This window comes from Papaver somniferum, chromosome 9, assembly GCF_003573695.1.
Source record: "Papaver somniferum cultivar HN1 chromosome 9, ASM357369v1, whole genome shotgun sequence".
Taxonomy (NCBI): Eukaryota; Viridiplantae; Streptophyta; class Magnoliopsida; order Ranunculales; family Papaveraceae; genus Papaver; species Papaver somniferum.
In genome coordinates this window covers 35,783,531-35,800,257 of record NC_039366.1, presented here as the reverse complement: position 1 = coordinate 35,800,257, position 16,727 = coordinate 35,783,531, and the positions used below count along the sequence as shown (strand labels likewise).

Here is a 16,727-nt window from a genome sequence, read left to right as displayed (position 1 = left end):
TTGCCGGCCTTGAGTGGAGATTCATTGGATTTATCGCCCATCACATAGACGCTTATTCTGCATGTGTCTATGCAAATGGAGCACTTTTCTGGTTGCCCCCCAATAAATATGATATTGTGGCCTTTGATTTGGAAGGTGAGAAGTTTTATTTGATCCCATTGCCATTTTATGAAGATTTTGTATACGCAAATCCTGCCCTCCTTGATCGACCTAAATTGCTTGGAGGGAATAATAATTTGTATCTGTCTTTTGGGAGCTTCACAACTTCTGGCGCTTACAGCACGGAGATATGGGTATACAAGAGGGATGGTACTAATACTGGAGGCACTAGGCACACCACGAAAGAGTGTAATTTGAAGCCAAACGACCACAACGAAAGTTCAGTCATGCTGGGTTCAGGAGTTTAGTATACAACATCAGAGGAATCGTAATTCACATTATTATTATTATGAGCCATTCGCAATCACAAAGAACAATGAATTACTATTATGGTACTGCCGCAGCATACCTTCTCGCACCAGACTCTATTATTATGACCCTAGAACTGCAACCTTGAAGACACTCTGGGATAATAATGCAAGGGGTGGGGAATACATTGCGGCAAGTCCTCACACGCATAGCCTTGTTTCTTTGAAAGATTTGGGAGAGGCTGATGTTATTTATTTGAAGATTTAGATATACATTCGTTACAGAAAAATTCTTGCAAAGGATGTTACACCGGTACCTGCAACCAAAGACTAGAAAGGTTAAATATGGAGGAGAAAATATGTTTTCGAAAACTGATCATTATTACGACTAGTTGTAGTTGCATTTGTATCACTAATAAGTTTAGAAGCAAGTCTGGCAGTACTTAGAACATTAAGTGGTTTTTGCTGGAAGATGTGAAAACATCTATCCCTCCACAGACACCACACTGTGGTTAGAACAGAGCAGCACATATCATTGCTGGATAGGAGATATTTACTAATCCAATCACGAATATTAGCTACAGAGGCAGAATCATGAAGCACCATATTTCCAAACGGCAAAGAAGCCCAAACAGTTCTGGCGAAAGGACAATGAAGGATTAGATGCTCAGCTGTTTCAAGAGAATTAGTATCACACATGCTACAAGTATTATCCTGATTCGGTCTAAAAACAGACAACCTATTCTTAGTAGGCAGAATTCCTTCAATACAGTTCCACAAGAACAATTGTATGTTTGGCAAGAGAGAAGCTCTCCAAAGATTCCTATAGATAGGATTTGCCTGAGTACTAGGACCACCAACAGGAATATCACCAGCCAAAAGATTGTAAGCCGACTTGACAGTAAATCTACCATTTTTAGTGAAAGGCCAAATCAATCTGTCTTGGCCTGTTATAGGAATCCTAATGTTCATGATTTTCTGATAATTATCATGTGTGAAAAGAGCTTGCACCAGTTCCGCATTCCAAGTATTACTATCTCTATCAATCAAGTTGTTCACACACATATTGGGATTAGGATAACAAATGCACAAGGGAGAAGACATATTAGGCACCCAATTATCAATAAAAGCATGAATACTATCACCATTTCTAACTTCCCAAATAGCATTATGCTTAATGATGCTAAGACCATGACTTATACTCTTCCAAACCCATGAGGTATCCCTAATTGCTTTATGATGCAGAGGGTGACAATTTTTGAAATATTTACATTTCAAAATTTTGAGCCATTAGTTCATCTTCAGAGTGAATGAGCAACCAAGCAATTTTAGCCAAAAGGGCTTCATTGATAAACTTAAGACTCCTAAAACCTATCCCACCTTTCATTTTATGAGTACAAACTTTATTCCATTTTTTGGGATAAGAACCCCCACTTGATCCTTTCCCCCACCAGAAATCTCTTTGGGCTTGCTCCATTTTGTGAATGAGATTATCTGGAAGAAGGAAAGAATTCACGTGATAGATGGGGGAAGAATTCAAGACATTGTTAACCATGACATACCTACCTGATTGGGACAACTGCTTACCCTTCCACTTAGTGACCCCATTAGCAAAATGATCAGCAAGAAAAGAGAAAGTATCGGTTTTTGATCTCTTCAGGAAAAGAGGAATACCCAGATGTTTATCATTAGCATCAATTTTCTTAACATTAAGAGATCTAATGAGGGAAACACAAAGATCCGGATGAACATTTTTACTAAAGAAGCATCCAGATTTTTGAAAATTTATCACTTGACCTGAAATGAGACTAAAATCCTTAATGAGAGACATTAAGTTGTTGGCCTCATTATGGGTGGCTTTAGTGAATAAAAGACAATCATCAGCAAAGAGGAGATGAGAAATACTTGGGGCCTCTTTGCTGACTTTAAAACCATGAATAAGATTCCATTGTTCAGCATGATTCAGATAACGAGAAAAAGCCTCCATACATAAAATGAACAAATAAGGAGATAACGGATCACCTTGACGTAGACCTCTACTAGATTTATAAGAAGAACATGGTGATCCATTAAGTAATACAGAGATACTAGTGATGCTAATACATTGGTAAATGATCTCACACCAAGAGTCAGAGAATCCAAAACATTTGAGAACATCAATTAAAAAAGGACCACTCTACTCTATCGAAAGCTTTCGACATATCTAATTTTAGACCCATAATACCACATTTATCTTTTTTCCTTTTCTTTTTCACAGAATGCACTAACTCTTGGGCAATAATCACATTGTTCTGTATATTCCTATTCGGAACATAGGAAGATTGAAAAGGTGATATCATTTGCCTAATAGTGGTTTCATTCTATTCACAATAATTTTGGAAATTATTTTGTAACTAGTATTGCATAATGATATTGGCCTAAAGTCAGCAGGCGTGACAGGATTGTTGACTTTAGGTATACGAGACAGAAAAGTATGGTTCATTTCTTTCAGCAAATGTTTAGAGTGAAAAAAACTTTGAACAGTTCTGAAAACATCATTTTCCACTAATTCCATGTTCTGTTTATAGAAACCTGGCGGAAATCCATCCGGTCCCGGAGCAGACCATGGACGCATTTCCTTCATTGTGTCTCTAATCTCTTGCAAAGTAATGGGACTCAATAACTTGTCATTGTCCTCATTAGTTATATAAGGGTTTATGCAATTCAGAAAATTTCTGTTTCGAAGAGGATTAGACGTGGTACCAATTGAACTAAAGTGGCTTACCAATATGTCTTCAAGTTGATTCCTATCGTTAGACCATTGGCCATTGCTCAATTTTAGGGAACTAATATGATTGAAGTGCCTTCTGTGATTCACACAAGTGTGGTAAAAATTGGTATTTCTATCATGGCCCTTGATGTACTCGACTCTAGACTTTTGAGCATAAAAATCCTCTTGGATTTTTTGCCAATGCTCCAACTGTGTCTCAACTTGCTTAATAGCCTCAAGGTTCTGAATATTATTTATTTGATTACTCAGAGCTTGAAGTTGAGATCCAAGATATATAACTTTCTGATCTATGTTACCAAAATGCGAAATATTCCAGTTTTTCAAATCTGTTTTAACATTCCGAAGTCTGTTGACAAATTAAGAAGCATGAGACCCTCTAACAGGAATAGCGAAAGCATTTTTAATCACACTATGTGAAGAAGGATCACTAAAACAACATTTATAATATCTGTAGGGTCTTTTACCTTGATGGGATTGACTATTGGTAACCAAGATAATTGGTAAATGATCTGAACGTATCGACTCAATATGAAAAACTTTGGAGTTTACATAGTGACTCAGCCACAAACCATTTACCAAAGCCCTATCCAGTCTGGCTCGAATATTGTCATTGCCAGACTGTCCGTTAGACCAAGTGAAACGAGATCCTACATAGCCTAAATCAGATAAATCAAAATTATCAATAATTTGCTGAATAATAGGGAATTCTTCAGTAGTTGGGCACGTGAAAGTAGACCTTTCATGGGTGAACATGGTAATATTTAGATCACCAATGAGAACCCATGGAAGGTTAGCCTGTTCCCCAATCTGGCTAATATAATTCCATTGTTGTAACTTCTCGTCATGGTATACGGAACCATAGAGAAAGGTCACAAGGAATTCTGGTTTACTAGGATCATAAGAAATAATAGCATTTATCATTTTATCCGAGTAATCAACTATTTCTAAAATTAAACCACTCTTCCACGTTAAAGTTATGCCACCAGAGAGACCAGCAGATGGGTATATCCAATTGTTAGGATAGCTGAATCTTCTCAAATATTGGTTCATTTTAGTGGAGTCATTTTTGGTTTCACACAAGAAAATCACATAAGGGTTTTGGCTCTTAATAAGATTACCTAATGTAGTTCTAGTTGTAGGGTTGCCGAAGCCCTGACAATTCCATGACAAAATTCTCATAATGAGATAAATCAAAAGGATAGAACTACAAATAGGTAAAATCGAACAGACACTAATGATGTGCAAAAGTAAAGAAAGATTCAAGCACAACTTATGGGATAAATCTATGTAGACAGGAAACCCAACAAGATACAGTACTACAAAACAGCCAAACCAAACAAAGAAATCAAAGTAGACAACAGAATCAGTTGAACTGCATTCAACAATGCAGTCTAAACAAACATATAAGTCTAAGATATCAGCAGAGTCAACCAAGCACAAAACTAACGTGTAACAAAGCTGATTAATTTTATCAATACCCAAATTTGAAATTCTAATCAGGATATTATTAAGAGAGAGCTTGGGAGAAATAATCACACAAAAGCAATGTAGAAACTTGATACTAACAGTGATAAGATGAAATATCAGAAAATAACAGTGGTTGTTGCCTTTAACGTGTTCAAGATAGCAGTTCTTAAGGGATTTTAATAGAGAGAAACTGCAATCGTGACAGGAACTAGGGTTTGAAAAATTAGGGGAAATTAAATTAAGGATAAGAAATACCTTATTAGCAGAACCCATGTCATTAATCAGTGTAAGATTTTGCTCAATTGTTGTTTCTTCATCAACTTCCTCCATTTCCACACCCTCCATAGGTTCATATAGGTTACAAGAAACAGTATCGAGGTGATTACCGTTCGAATTTGTAGCTGAGAGTTTCGAAGTGATTTGATTGCTTAGGGTCGATGTTGTTTGAGGAAGACCCAGTTACTCGATTTCGAGAGCGTTTGTTTTGCCTCTCCACTGTATTATCATAAACATCTTCGATGTTATCAATGGGCAAGGATCCATCTTTGATATTAACACCCGCACTGGATATAAGGGCACTAGGGTTATTACCACCGTTCGTGTTAACGGCACTTGCATTTTGTTCAGGGGCAGCCACGATTACAAATTCTTCTTCCTGTTCCCGACTCCAAACTTCATATTCTTCAGCTGACATAGAATCAAGTTTTTAACTGCTGTGCAACTTGTTCACAATTATTATCTGAGTGATCAACAACAAAGCATTCATCGCATAAGTTGTAGGGTTTCTTTTCCCAATGGTACTTAACCCAAGCTTCGCCTACAGATGTTGTTCTTAGCCAAGTCCCTCTCTTAAGTGGGGATGTTAAATTCATTCTGATCCTAGCCTTCACCATTCTGCCAATCCTTGGATGTGCATTAGGGGGATCAATTTCAATTTTTTCTCCTCTTAGGTCTTGAATAATCTCATCAATCATAGACACGTTTAGTTGTTCTAATTGAAGATTTCTGAACTTGACCGTCCAATTTTGATGAAGAAATTTAGCATCTGCCAACGGTATCCTTGGATTGTAAATATCAACAGCAAGCAAGTAACCTTTTACAGTCCATGGGGACTTATTGAGGATATACTCTTGATCGGCGGTGGTGGTGAACTTGAATACAAAGAGATTAGGACCCACAACTTTTGTTTCCATGTTTTTGTTTTTCTTCCAAATTGCATTGATCTCATCTAATACTTCTCTGACTTCTAAAAGCTCCGGGCAAAAGATCTTACCAAGCACGATGTTGGACCACTCATCAACGACATTGTTAATAACTTGAGCCAATCCCAGTGTTCTTCTTTGAGGTGTGACCACCCCAATGTTTGTATGTTGCATCCGAGAAGTGATGCTAGAGACTTGAAGTTGGGATTAGTCGCCATAGTAGGACACTGAAAATTGCACGGGAAGAGACGATTGGTTTTTGGAATGAATATTGTTTTAGATTTTTCCTGATGTGGAGGAAACAAAGTGAACAGGTTATTTATAAAAAAATATGAGCTTGTCGTAGTTTAATTTACCATGCATTGAGTTATTTTCTGACTAAAAATAAGAAAATGAATTATGATATTGATGTATTCTAGGATGATTCATTTTCTGAACGACAATCGACCTATATGGAAGTTTCTTTTGGCTTAAATTGCGCCAATAATTATTGATGCTGAAAATACGCCATGAAATGCAGAAACGGCAGTAACCGTTTGGTTGCTGACGGGGTATGGGACTTTCCATATTCTGAATCTTTGATGGGGTAACTGAATACCAGTGATTGTGAATGATGGAGGTGATGGAGAGAATGATGATGAGAAATTTCTACCCAGATTGTGATCAAATTGGTAAGAGATAACTTAACATATATGGAACCATCATGGAGGTGATGATGAGCACAACTGCTAAAAAAAGCACAACTGCCGGAGGATGCACCGCTGCTAGCATTGATTCAAAAACTCTGTTGGAGAAAAACCACCACTGGAAAACACAACTGCTTAAACTTACGACTGATTAAGAGACATGGATGCTGCAACAAAGAGATTAGTTATCCATAAGATAGAGAAAAATATAAAAAGTTAGAAAAGAAAGGAAAGCTTAAGGGATAAAAAGAGAAGAGATCAAAGATAGAGAACAAATCAAAAACACAAAACCAAATACAACACTATCGTTGCAGTAAAATAAATACAACACAAATCAAATCAAAAGTTCCATGTTTGTTTGCAGATTTGATTGATCTTTTTATTTAGTTATGCATTTTCCCTGATTCAAATGAGTTAGGCTTTCAATTTGATCTTAGAGATTAAGGGAACCAAGGCAGACAAGTTTGAGCCCTCAACTCTATCTCTCTCAAGCAATTTTGTTTTTCTTTTACATTTGATGTCGGTACTTCTACAAAACCAGCACTAGAGATTTCTTTTTAAAAACAGAAGATTGGTCATATACCATTAACCTTCCTTTGTCGACGGATCGCCAAGCATCAGGGGAGATGCATCCACGGCATATAGAGACCCCCTCTTTCTGGGAATGAAATTTTCACTAGAATGGGGATCAATTCCACATGAACTACAATGGATGTCTTACAAACCTTCCGTCACAAAAGTGAATATGAATGAACTTGTTGGTTCTGCTTTATCAAGGGAGCTTGTAGATAGCAAGAGCCTATGTTGAACAACCTATTCTACCAAGGCAAGGCACAAGAAGTAAAATCATTGCATCCTCAGAAACGTTATTTGGTAGGAGATGATTATTTCTGGTACAAAGAAATTAAGGATCCTGATAAACACATAGAGACCCTAATTGGAGAGGCTGGGATAACTGAGATTGATTAAAAAAATAAAAAACTATCGGATCAGATCAGTCGAAGGTAAGGGGAGCTTCCTTCGAAGAGCATGTTGCAAGTCTCAATCAGTGGGTTGGTGCGAGTAAGCCAAAATTAGATGAGAAACCAACAATGGGAGATTGTAAGAATGACAATGCATGTCAGTTGTGTGCAGTAGAGAGACTTTTTTCGCGATAAGCAGCTGCTTCTTGTGTGGAAAAGTTTTCAAGAAGACATCACAGTGCATCAAATCTGGTGTGGGGTTCCGAGTTTGTAATAACTGTTTCTATTGCGCTAAAACCCTGCGGAAGCGATTTGCACAGCTACACAATAGTACTCTAAATATTGCAAATAACACAAACTAGAAAAGAAAAGAAACGAGAATTCAACGAGGTTGAATCCTCAGGGAAAATAAAAGATTTATATATTATTGTTTAGGAGAAAACATACAAACCCTAAGAGAGAAAGAAGAATTTTTGGTGTGTTTTTCTAGGATTTCTACTAGACTATTTACATACACATAGGTAGGGATTAGGGTTCCATAACTTGTCTATAAAGTTCCTAGACTTTTGGAAGAAGTAAACAATCCAAGAGTTCTCATAACTCTTGCCGATTGATTTTGGTAAACCCAAAATCATGATCTCCACTGACCCAACAAGATTTGAGTTTGTCCCAAACTCAACTTGACCGACCGACCTATATCTTCTAGGATAGATACACACGGTTTTTGAGTTCAACACGGATTAGAACTCTTCCAATAACCGTGTCCTATATCCTAGTCTTCCAACAATTCTCCACCTCGGATCATGCATTCATGCATGAGACGATCAATAACAAAATCACCTTCGTCTTCTAACATCGATTGCGCCATAGGCTTCCTACGTATCCTCTGCAAGGAATCAAACCGACCGTAGTTCACTCAATGGCCTTGCTACAAGGTCTCCACTAGGTTCCTAAGAACCTATACTCCTAAGGGTCTCACCAAACCGGAAGAATGTGGATCAATTTCGAGCAATGACGAAACTTGACCCCAGATACTACTTTCGTTAACATATCACCTGGATTGTCTTTAGTATCGATCTTCACAAGTAGGATGTCTTCTTCTTCTAGAATTTCTCTAACAAAGTGAAAACAAACATCTATATGTTTGGTTCTGGCATGATGCACTTGATTCTTAGCCAAGTAAATTGCACTAAGACAATCATAATGCACAAGAAGTTGTTCCTACACAACACCCAAGTCATCGAGCAAACCTTGTAACCAAATAGCCTCCTTAAGTGCCTTTGTCACTGCCATGTACTATGCTTCAGTAGTTGAGAGACCACAGTAGACTGCAAAATTGATCTCCAACTAATCGGTGCTTCGGCCAAGGTAAATACATACCTTGAAGTTGAACGCCTCTTGTCCAAATCAACAACATAGTCAACATCCAGATAACCAACACACAACTGATTGTAACCATCTTCCTTCACAAAATCCAAGCCAACATCAACAGTACCATAAAGAAACCTCAAAATCCATTTCACAGCTTGCCAATGTCCTTTACCAGGATTATGCATATAACGGATGATCATACTTACTGCATGTGAAATGTCTGTCCTCGTACATACCATTGCATACATCAACCTACCAACAACACAAGCATATGGGACTTGGGACATATACTCACGCTCTTCTTCAGTAGTAGGAGAATATCAGAACTCAACTTAAAATGAGGACCAAGGGGAGTACTTACACTTTCTTCAAGTATGCCTTCTGAGACAAACAAACTTTACCCTTCTCTCTGTCACATTGAATCTCCATGCCAAGAATCTTCTTAGCTTCTCCCAGATCTTTCATGTCAAACTCAGTTGACAATTTGTGCTTCAAATTATCAATCTCTTTCTTGTCATTCGATGTTATCATCATATCATCGACATACAAGAGTAAATATATGAAAGAACCATCACGCAACTTCTTAAAGTATACACAATGGTCATAGTGACTTCTTCTGTATGTCTGGACAATCATAAACTGATCAAATCGCTTGTACCACTGTCTTGGAGACTGCTTTAGCCCATACAACGATTTTTCAGCTTACATACACAATCTTCTTTTTCAGCAACTTTGAACCCACTCGGATGAGTCATATAGATCTCCTCTTCTAGATCACCATGTAAGAACGCCGTCTTGACATCTAGCTGAACTAGGTCTAAATCATATTAAGCTACCAAGGCCAACAAAATTCAGATTGATGAGTGTTTCACAACTGGAGAGAACACCTCATTGTAGTCAATCCCTTCCTTTTGGGCATAACCTTTCGCAACTAACCTTGCCTTGTAGAGTACTTGATTCACCTGAGATCCTTATTTCTTAGCATATACCCGTTTGCACCCAATTGCCTTCTTATCGTTCGGAAGCTTCGTAAGAATCCACGTGCCATTCTTGTAAAGAGACTCCATCTCATCCTACATAGAAGCTTCCCATTATTGACACTCTACACTGTGTATAGCTTCAAAATAGGTATTAGGAATGCCTTTTTCAACAACTGGTAATGCATAAGCTATAAAATCATCCATCCAACCAGGATTCCTGATTGATCTTCTCGGTTTGCCAGTTGATATGGTCTCAGTTACAGTAGCTTCTGTATCTTCTACTTCTTCATGTTCCTCTTCATTAAGATCGTCACTATCATTTAAAACTTCAGTATTTACCTCCCTTGTAGACGCCATGCCTTCGGAAGTAGTCGTAACAGATACATACTTAGCTGGAACTAGTGGAGTTGCATCAATCTCCACCTGCTGCAAAGGCTCACTGGTACTGGTGCTTCTGTTCTCCACCTGCTGAGAACCCCAAGACTTTACCATAGATTCTTCATCAAATGTAACATCTCTACTCATGACTATCTTCTTTTTCAGTGGATTCCAAATTTTGAACCCTTTAACTCCTTTCTTCACACCCATAAAAATCACTTTAACAACAAAACTATTAAGCTTGTTTTCACTAACATGATACCAAGAAGAGCAACCAAAGATATGAATTGAATCATAGTCATAAGCTGGTTTATCATACCACTTCTCCATCGGAGTTTTACCTTCTAACGCAGCTGATGGAAACCTATTAATGAGGAAGCACGCATATGTAAATGCCTTAGGCCAAAACGCTTTACCTAATCCAGCATTAGATAACATACATCGTACCTTCTCTAGTAAAGTATGATTTATGCGTTCAACTACCCCATTTTGTTGCGGTGTCTTCTTAATGGTGAAGTGCCTCTGTATTCCCTCATCCTGACATACTTGCAAGAATGGATCACTTTTGTACTCTCCACCATTGTCCGAACGTAGTACCCTGATCTTTCTGCCAGTTTGAGTCTCAGTTGCCTTTTTCCACCTCACAAAGACTTCTAGGACTTCATCCTTATGCCTCATAGTATACAACCATACGCGCGTAGAATAGTCATCAATAAAAAACACGAAAAAATGTTTCCCTCCCAATGATGCATTCTTGGAGGGACCCCAAACATCTGAGTGAACATAATCAAGAACTCCACTAGTGTTTTGGATTGTTGTGCCAAAGCTTGTTCTTGTTTTCTTGCCTTTCACACAATGTTCACAAAACTCTAATTTGCAGGCAACACACCTTTCAATAAATCTTGACGAATTAAAGAATGTAACGACTTATCACCTGGATGTGCAAGACGCATATGCCATAACTTCTTGGTCTCCATAGACTCGATGTGTTCAGAAATAGACACATCTCCCGTTAATGTACTCCCAGTTAAGTAGTACAAGTTGTGATGTCGTGTGCCCTTCATGATTACCAACGATCCAGAGATTACCTTTAGAACGCCATTCTCCGCTACTAGCTTGTATCTCTTAGCTTCCAAAATTCCGAGCGAAATCAGATTCTTCTTCACAGCAGGTTCGAACCTTACTTCCTTCAGCTCCTGGACCATACCATCATGCCTTGATTCGAACATTATCAATCCCGATCACCCTGGAGGTATGATTATTCCCCATACGTACTTCTCTATCAAACTCTTCAAAGATTGAGAACCAGTCACGATGAGGACAAATATGATAAGTAGCACCAGAATCTAGTACCCACGTACAGTCAGTTATGATACAAGTTGATGGTATCACAGTCAGCAAGAAATCTGAAGCTTCATCTGAATCTTCACTTGCCTTAGGAATGTTCACCTCAGTCTTGTTGTTATCCCTTTCTCTATCTTTACGCTTGCTACAATCCTTAGCCCAATGGCTAAAGTCATGACACCATGCACATTCATCCTTCTGCAGACACTCTCTTGGATTTGAACGCCCTTTAACTTTGCCACGATCCCCATTCTTCTTTCTCCTGTCTGTTGAACGACCTCTTGCAAGAAGCAAATCATTATTAGTTTCACTTGACAGATCTTCACGGTCCATCTTCCTGAATTCCTCACTACGTAATGTTGTAGTGACCTCAACATATTCATCTTATCCTTCCCATGCATTAAAGCCTTAATCACGGGTTCATACTATTGAGGAAGAGAGTTTATCAGACACAAAGCTTGTTCCTCGTCCTCAATTTTCTCATCGTAGTTAACCAACTCAGCAAGAAGTTTATTATATGAATCTAGGTGCTCAGTTAGAGAGGCACCCTTCTTCATGTTATGGCGATACAAATTCCTCTTAAGATGTATCCTATTTGCCACGTTATGCACGAGATATTCTTTCTCTAGCTTTTCCCAGAGATCCTTAGCTGAAGTCTCGTGCTGATAATTGACTCTTCATAAGAGCATCCATTACGTATGTTCTCCATAAACCAAAGTTATTGGTTCCTGTGAACTTTTCAACCTTCAGTTGTGATCTATGTGTGAATGAAGTATTTCTTCTTTTGTTTCTTTATCTTTACTTGTGGACTCCGAATATTCTCCTAAAGGATCAACTGGTTTATTAGGATCAACTTGTTTTTCCGGATCAACCATTATTTACAAACAACCAAATATAGATAAAAAACTAAACTTTGATGATATCAGAATTACCTCTAAAAACTTTAGAAAAAATACCTTTACTGCAATATTACGAATACCCAAAATTCCAAGAACCTAACCCGATCTCTTGATGCCAATTGTTGCGCTAAAACCCCGCGGAAGCGATTTGCATAGCTACACAATAATACTTTAAATATTGCAAAGAACACAAACTAGAAAAGAAAAGGGACGATTTAACGAGGTTGAATCCTCCGAAAAAATAAGAGATTTATATATTATCCTTTAGGAGAAAACATATAAACCCTAAGAGAAACAAGAAATTTTGGTGTGTTTTTCTAAGATCTCTACTAGGCTATTTATATACACATAGGTAGGGATTAGGGTTCCATAACTTGTCTACAAAGTTCCTAGACATAGATAGGGATTAGGGTTCCATAACTTGTCTACAAAGTTCCTAGACTTTTGGAAGAAGTAAACAATCCAAAAGTTCTCATAACTCTTGCCGAATGATTTTGGTAAACCAAAAATCATCTCCACCGACATAACAAGATTTGAGTTTGTCCCAAACTCAACTTGAGCGACCGACCTATATCTTATAGGATAGATACACACGGTTTTGGAGTTCAACACGGATTAGAACTCTTCCAATAACCGTGTCCTATATCCTAGGCTTCCAACAGTTTCAAGAAAAGTGAATGTGGAAAACTCAAGAGTCAATGTCTCAGAGATTCATATTAACAAGGGATTCATACGACTGGATAATGATGTCGCATATGAAGAACCATTTGTAGGGTGTGATATATGTGGTTGTTGGTAACACCATACATGTGCTTTGTTCAATAATGAAAAGAACATTGACGAGAAAGCTGAATACATTTTCCCAGAATGTTATACGCAAGAGATTAAAAACGGGCTTCGTATACCCTTGGAACAGAGTGTTATTCGCGGCGCAACAGACTTGCAAAGAACAAAGCTTAGTGATTTCATAGAAGGCAGACTCGTTTCATCATTTGAAGCAAGTATGGAATGATAGAGTTGAGGGCATGGAAAAGAATTCTGATGAGGTCCCGGGAGATCTTGTCTTAAGAGTTGTTTTATCTGTTAATAAGAAATTACAAGTGAAGCAAGAGTTTCTGAATGTCTTTAAAGAAGAGAATTACCCGAAAGAACTCCCAGACAGATCAAAGGTAATTTTGCTGTTTCGAAGATCCATGGAGTAGATGTCTATCTGTTTGGAACGTATGTCCAGGAATATGGGTCCAAATGTCCTTTTCCTAATCAGCGCAGTATATATATCTCATATATATATATATATACTGATGTTACTATAACTCTGTGAAGTACTTCAGACCTGATGGTACTATAACTCCCGCTGGAGTATTTCCACGTACATTTGTAAAAACATGGAGATGAAAAACATCTATGGGGAATTGTTAAAGATTTCAACAAATCGGATCCGGTTAAGGAGTTGGGACCTAGTAATGAGAAATTGGGGAGTAGAGAAAGGACTCCTGCAAGGGAAAAGTTTTCAGCTTGCTTCTTTATTAGGACTTCTAGTCCTTAAGGGCTTGATTTGTTGTATTTGTTTGTGTTTGGGTGGCAATTGTGCCCTAGTATCTTCTTTTTCTTTTTAAGGATCAAACCTTTTTACTTCAAAAAAAAATAAATATATATCCCCATTTCCCAAAATTTCATGCGCTCCAGGAGGTCCAAGGTTCGAGCCCCCAAAGGCATAATATTGCAGAAATTAACATGGAAGGTAGAGTTAGCTTGCCCCTTTATGACATAATCTCAGCACGTTGTTGGAGCTTAGCTTGTTAAGCTTCCAACTAGTTAATGTAATACAAAAGGCTTCCAACTCACACATATATTGCACCCGATTAAGAGAAATACTACTCCCTCCGTTTCTTTTTAATAGGCCAATTTCTATAAATAAATGTTTCAAAAAAATAGGCTGGTTTTCTAATTGGGTGAGTCAAATATTACTTTAATTTTCTGGGACCACTTTTCTCTTAACTTCTTTTGATGACAAGTGTCATGTGGACCATCTCACTTTACTTCTTTTGCTGACGTGTGTCATGGGGACCATTTCACTTCACTTCTTTTATTGACAAGTGTCATGAGGACCACTTTCAATGATTAGTTCTCTTAATTTCCTTAAATTTCTTCAAAAACGAAACTTGCCGATTAAAAAAAAAACTGAGAGAGTAGTTTTTTTTCTTTTCTTCTGTCGGCGTGGAAGAGAGGTAGAACAGTAATAATAGTCCATCCTTTGCAACGACGACAACTACATCATCATCAGCAACATGGAGAATCTTCCGAGTGATATCATGGAAATCATACTTTTTCAATTACCAATCCAGGTAGCTTTACAGGCCAAACGTGTATGCACAACTTGGAAAGCACTCCTTCGTAATTATAAATCTGGTAAGGCAGGTTTTATTTTTGCTATCTCTGACTTCAGTCGTAAAAGTGAGGTTTTATTTTCTACGAAGATGAGTATGATCATTATGATCATGCAAAATTACACCATTACCAGAATGACAAGACACTTTCGAAGATAGAACACGATATATTACGAAAACCTCACCGGGAATGGACATCATGATCGGGTCTTGTAATGGATTGGCTTGTTTTAGTAAATCTAATAAGGATGTTCAAAGTGTTCCTTTCTTAGTCTGCAATCCGTTAACCGGAGAATCTATCTTACTTCCATATAATAAACTAAAGTATTATACAAGAACAAGGATAACTTGTGGCCGTTTAGCAAGTGGATTTGGCTATTGTCCCTTAACTGATGATTACAAGTTTGTTACAATATATTATTGTCACGAAGAACGTAAGGGGCATGTTCATGTATATACTGTTGGTGGTCATGAGTGGAGATTCATTGGATTTGTAGGCTATCACAGGTTTGAGCATTCTACAGGTATCTATGCAAATGGAACACTTTACTGGTTGCACCAGCGTGATCATGATGAGGTTGTGGCCTTTGATTTGGAAGGTGAGAAGTTCCGTTCAATCCCAATGCCACGTTATGAAAATTTTGAGAACAAAAATGGTTTCCTCCGTTTCCGACGTAAATTGCTTGGAGGGAATAATAATTTGTATCTTGCGCATATGTATCATCATGCTGGCAGCGCTGACATATGGGTATACAAAGAACATGATATTAATGCTGATGATGCTAGTTACGCCATGAAAAAAGTGCAATCTGAAACAAAACGACCACAACGGAAGTTCGTCATGCTGGATGAAAGAGTTCAGTATACAGGATAATTCGTACATTGAGCCATTGGCACTCACAAGGAACAATCAAGTATTATTCTGGTACAAGTCTTCTGATAAAAGACTCCATTTTTATGACCCTAAAATTTCAGCAGTATACAATCTTTGGGATAAGGGTGTGGGATACATCGAGGCAATTTGTAACACGCCGAGCCTTGTTTCTTTAAAAGATTTAGGAGAGACTGGTGTTACTTATTTGAAAGATTTAGAAAGACTAATGTTGCAGGAATAGGAAGATTTTGGAAAACCAGCCAATGCAAGAGAAGCTAAAAGATCGAGGAATTGTTAATCATCCTAAAGAAGTAAGATATACAATTATCTTTTTTATATTTCCATTGATAACAATGTTTGATCACATGATCCTATTTCAACCTTTACTAGTTATCTAGCTTATAAACAAGTCGCGCTTATCTCACATATATATGATTATGTTATTACATAAGAATTTGAACTTCAAGTGCCAAAATCAGGGCATAATGTCACAATTTCATATGTATATATATAGGCGATGTATAATCTTAGATTATTCTTGCACAAAAAAGGGTTAATCGTTTTCCTAGATATGATTTTGTACTACGGTGTTGATAGAGATCACCAGAACTTCAACTCTAAACAATCTTTGGGATGATATTGCTAATGGTGTAGAATACATTGAGGCAATTCCTTGCACGCAGAGCCTTGTTTCCTTGAAAGATTTGGGAGAGACTGATGTTATTTATTTGGAAGAGTTAGAGATACATTCGTTACAGAAAGATTCTGGAAATGGTGTTACACCAATACCTGCATCCAGAGACTATAAAGGTTAAATATGAAGGAGAAAATATGTTTTCGAAAAAACAGCCAGATCAATAGATACTAACATCGAATAATCGTTGATCAATAATCATCCACAACAAGTAAGATCATAACCGCTTTTATGTTTCGGTCCGTGACAATGGAGTAGTCTACGTGCATGCTCTCGTTATTTCGGTGCCCTCATTTTTTTAATGCT

General features: G+C 37.7%; 1 protein-coding gene and 1 long non-coding RNA gene across 2 annotated transcripts; one reads left to right on the top strand and one right to left on the bottom strand.

Annotated features, from left to right (window-relative positions):
• Positions 1-381: 381 nt before the first annotated feature.
• LOC113313740 lies at positions 382-5,159 on the bottom strand. The gene is made up of 2 exons (XR_003342012.1): positions 4,900-5,159; positions 382-724 (listed from the first exon to the last, which is right to left on the bottom strand). It is a non-coding gene; the product is annotated as an uncharacterized LOC113313740 (long non-coding RNA).
• Positions 5,160-15,043: 9,884 nt separating this feature from the next.
• LOC113311774 (F-box/kelch-repeat protein At3g06240-like) lies at positions 15,044-15,727 on the top strand. The gene has a single exon (XM_026560573.1). It carries the CDS (start codon positions 15,044-15,046, stop codon positions 15,725-15,727), a length of 684 nt encoding a protein of 227 aa, XP_026416358.1.
• Positions 15,728-16,727: the final 1,000 nt, after the last annotated feature.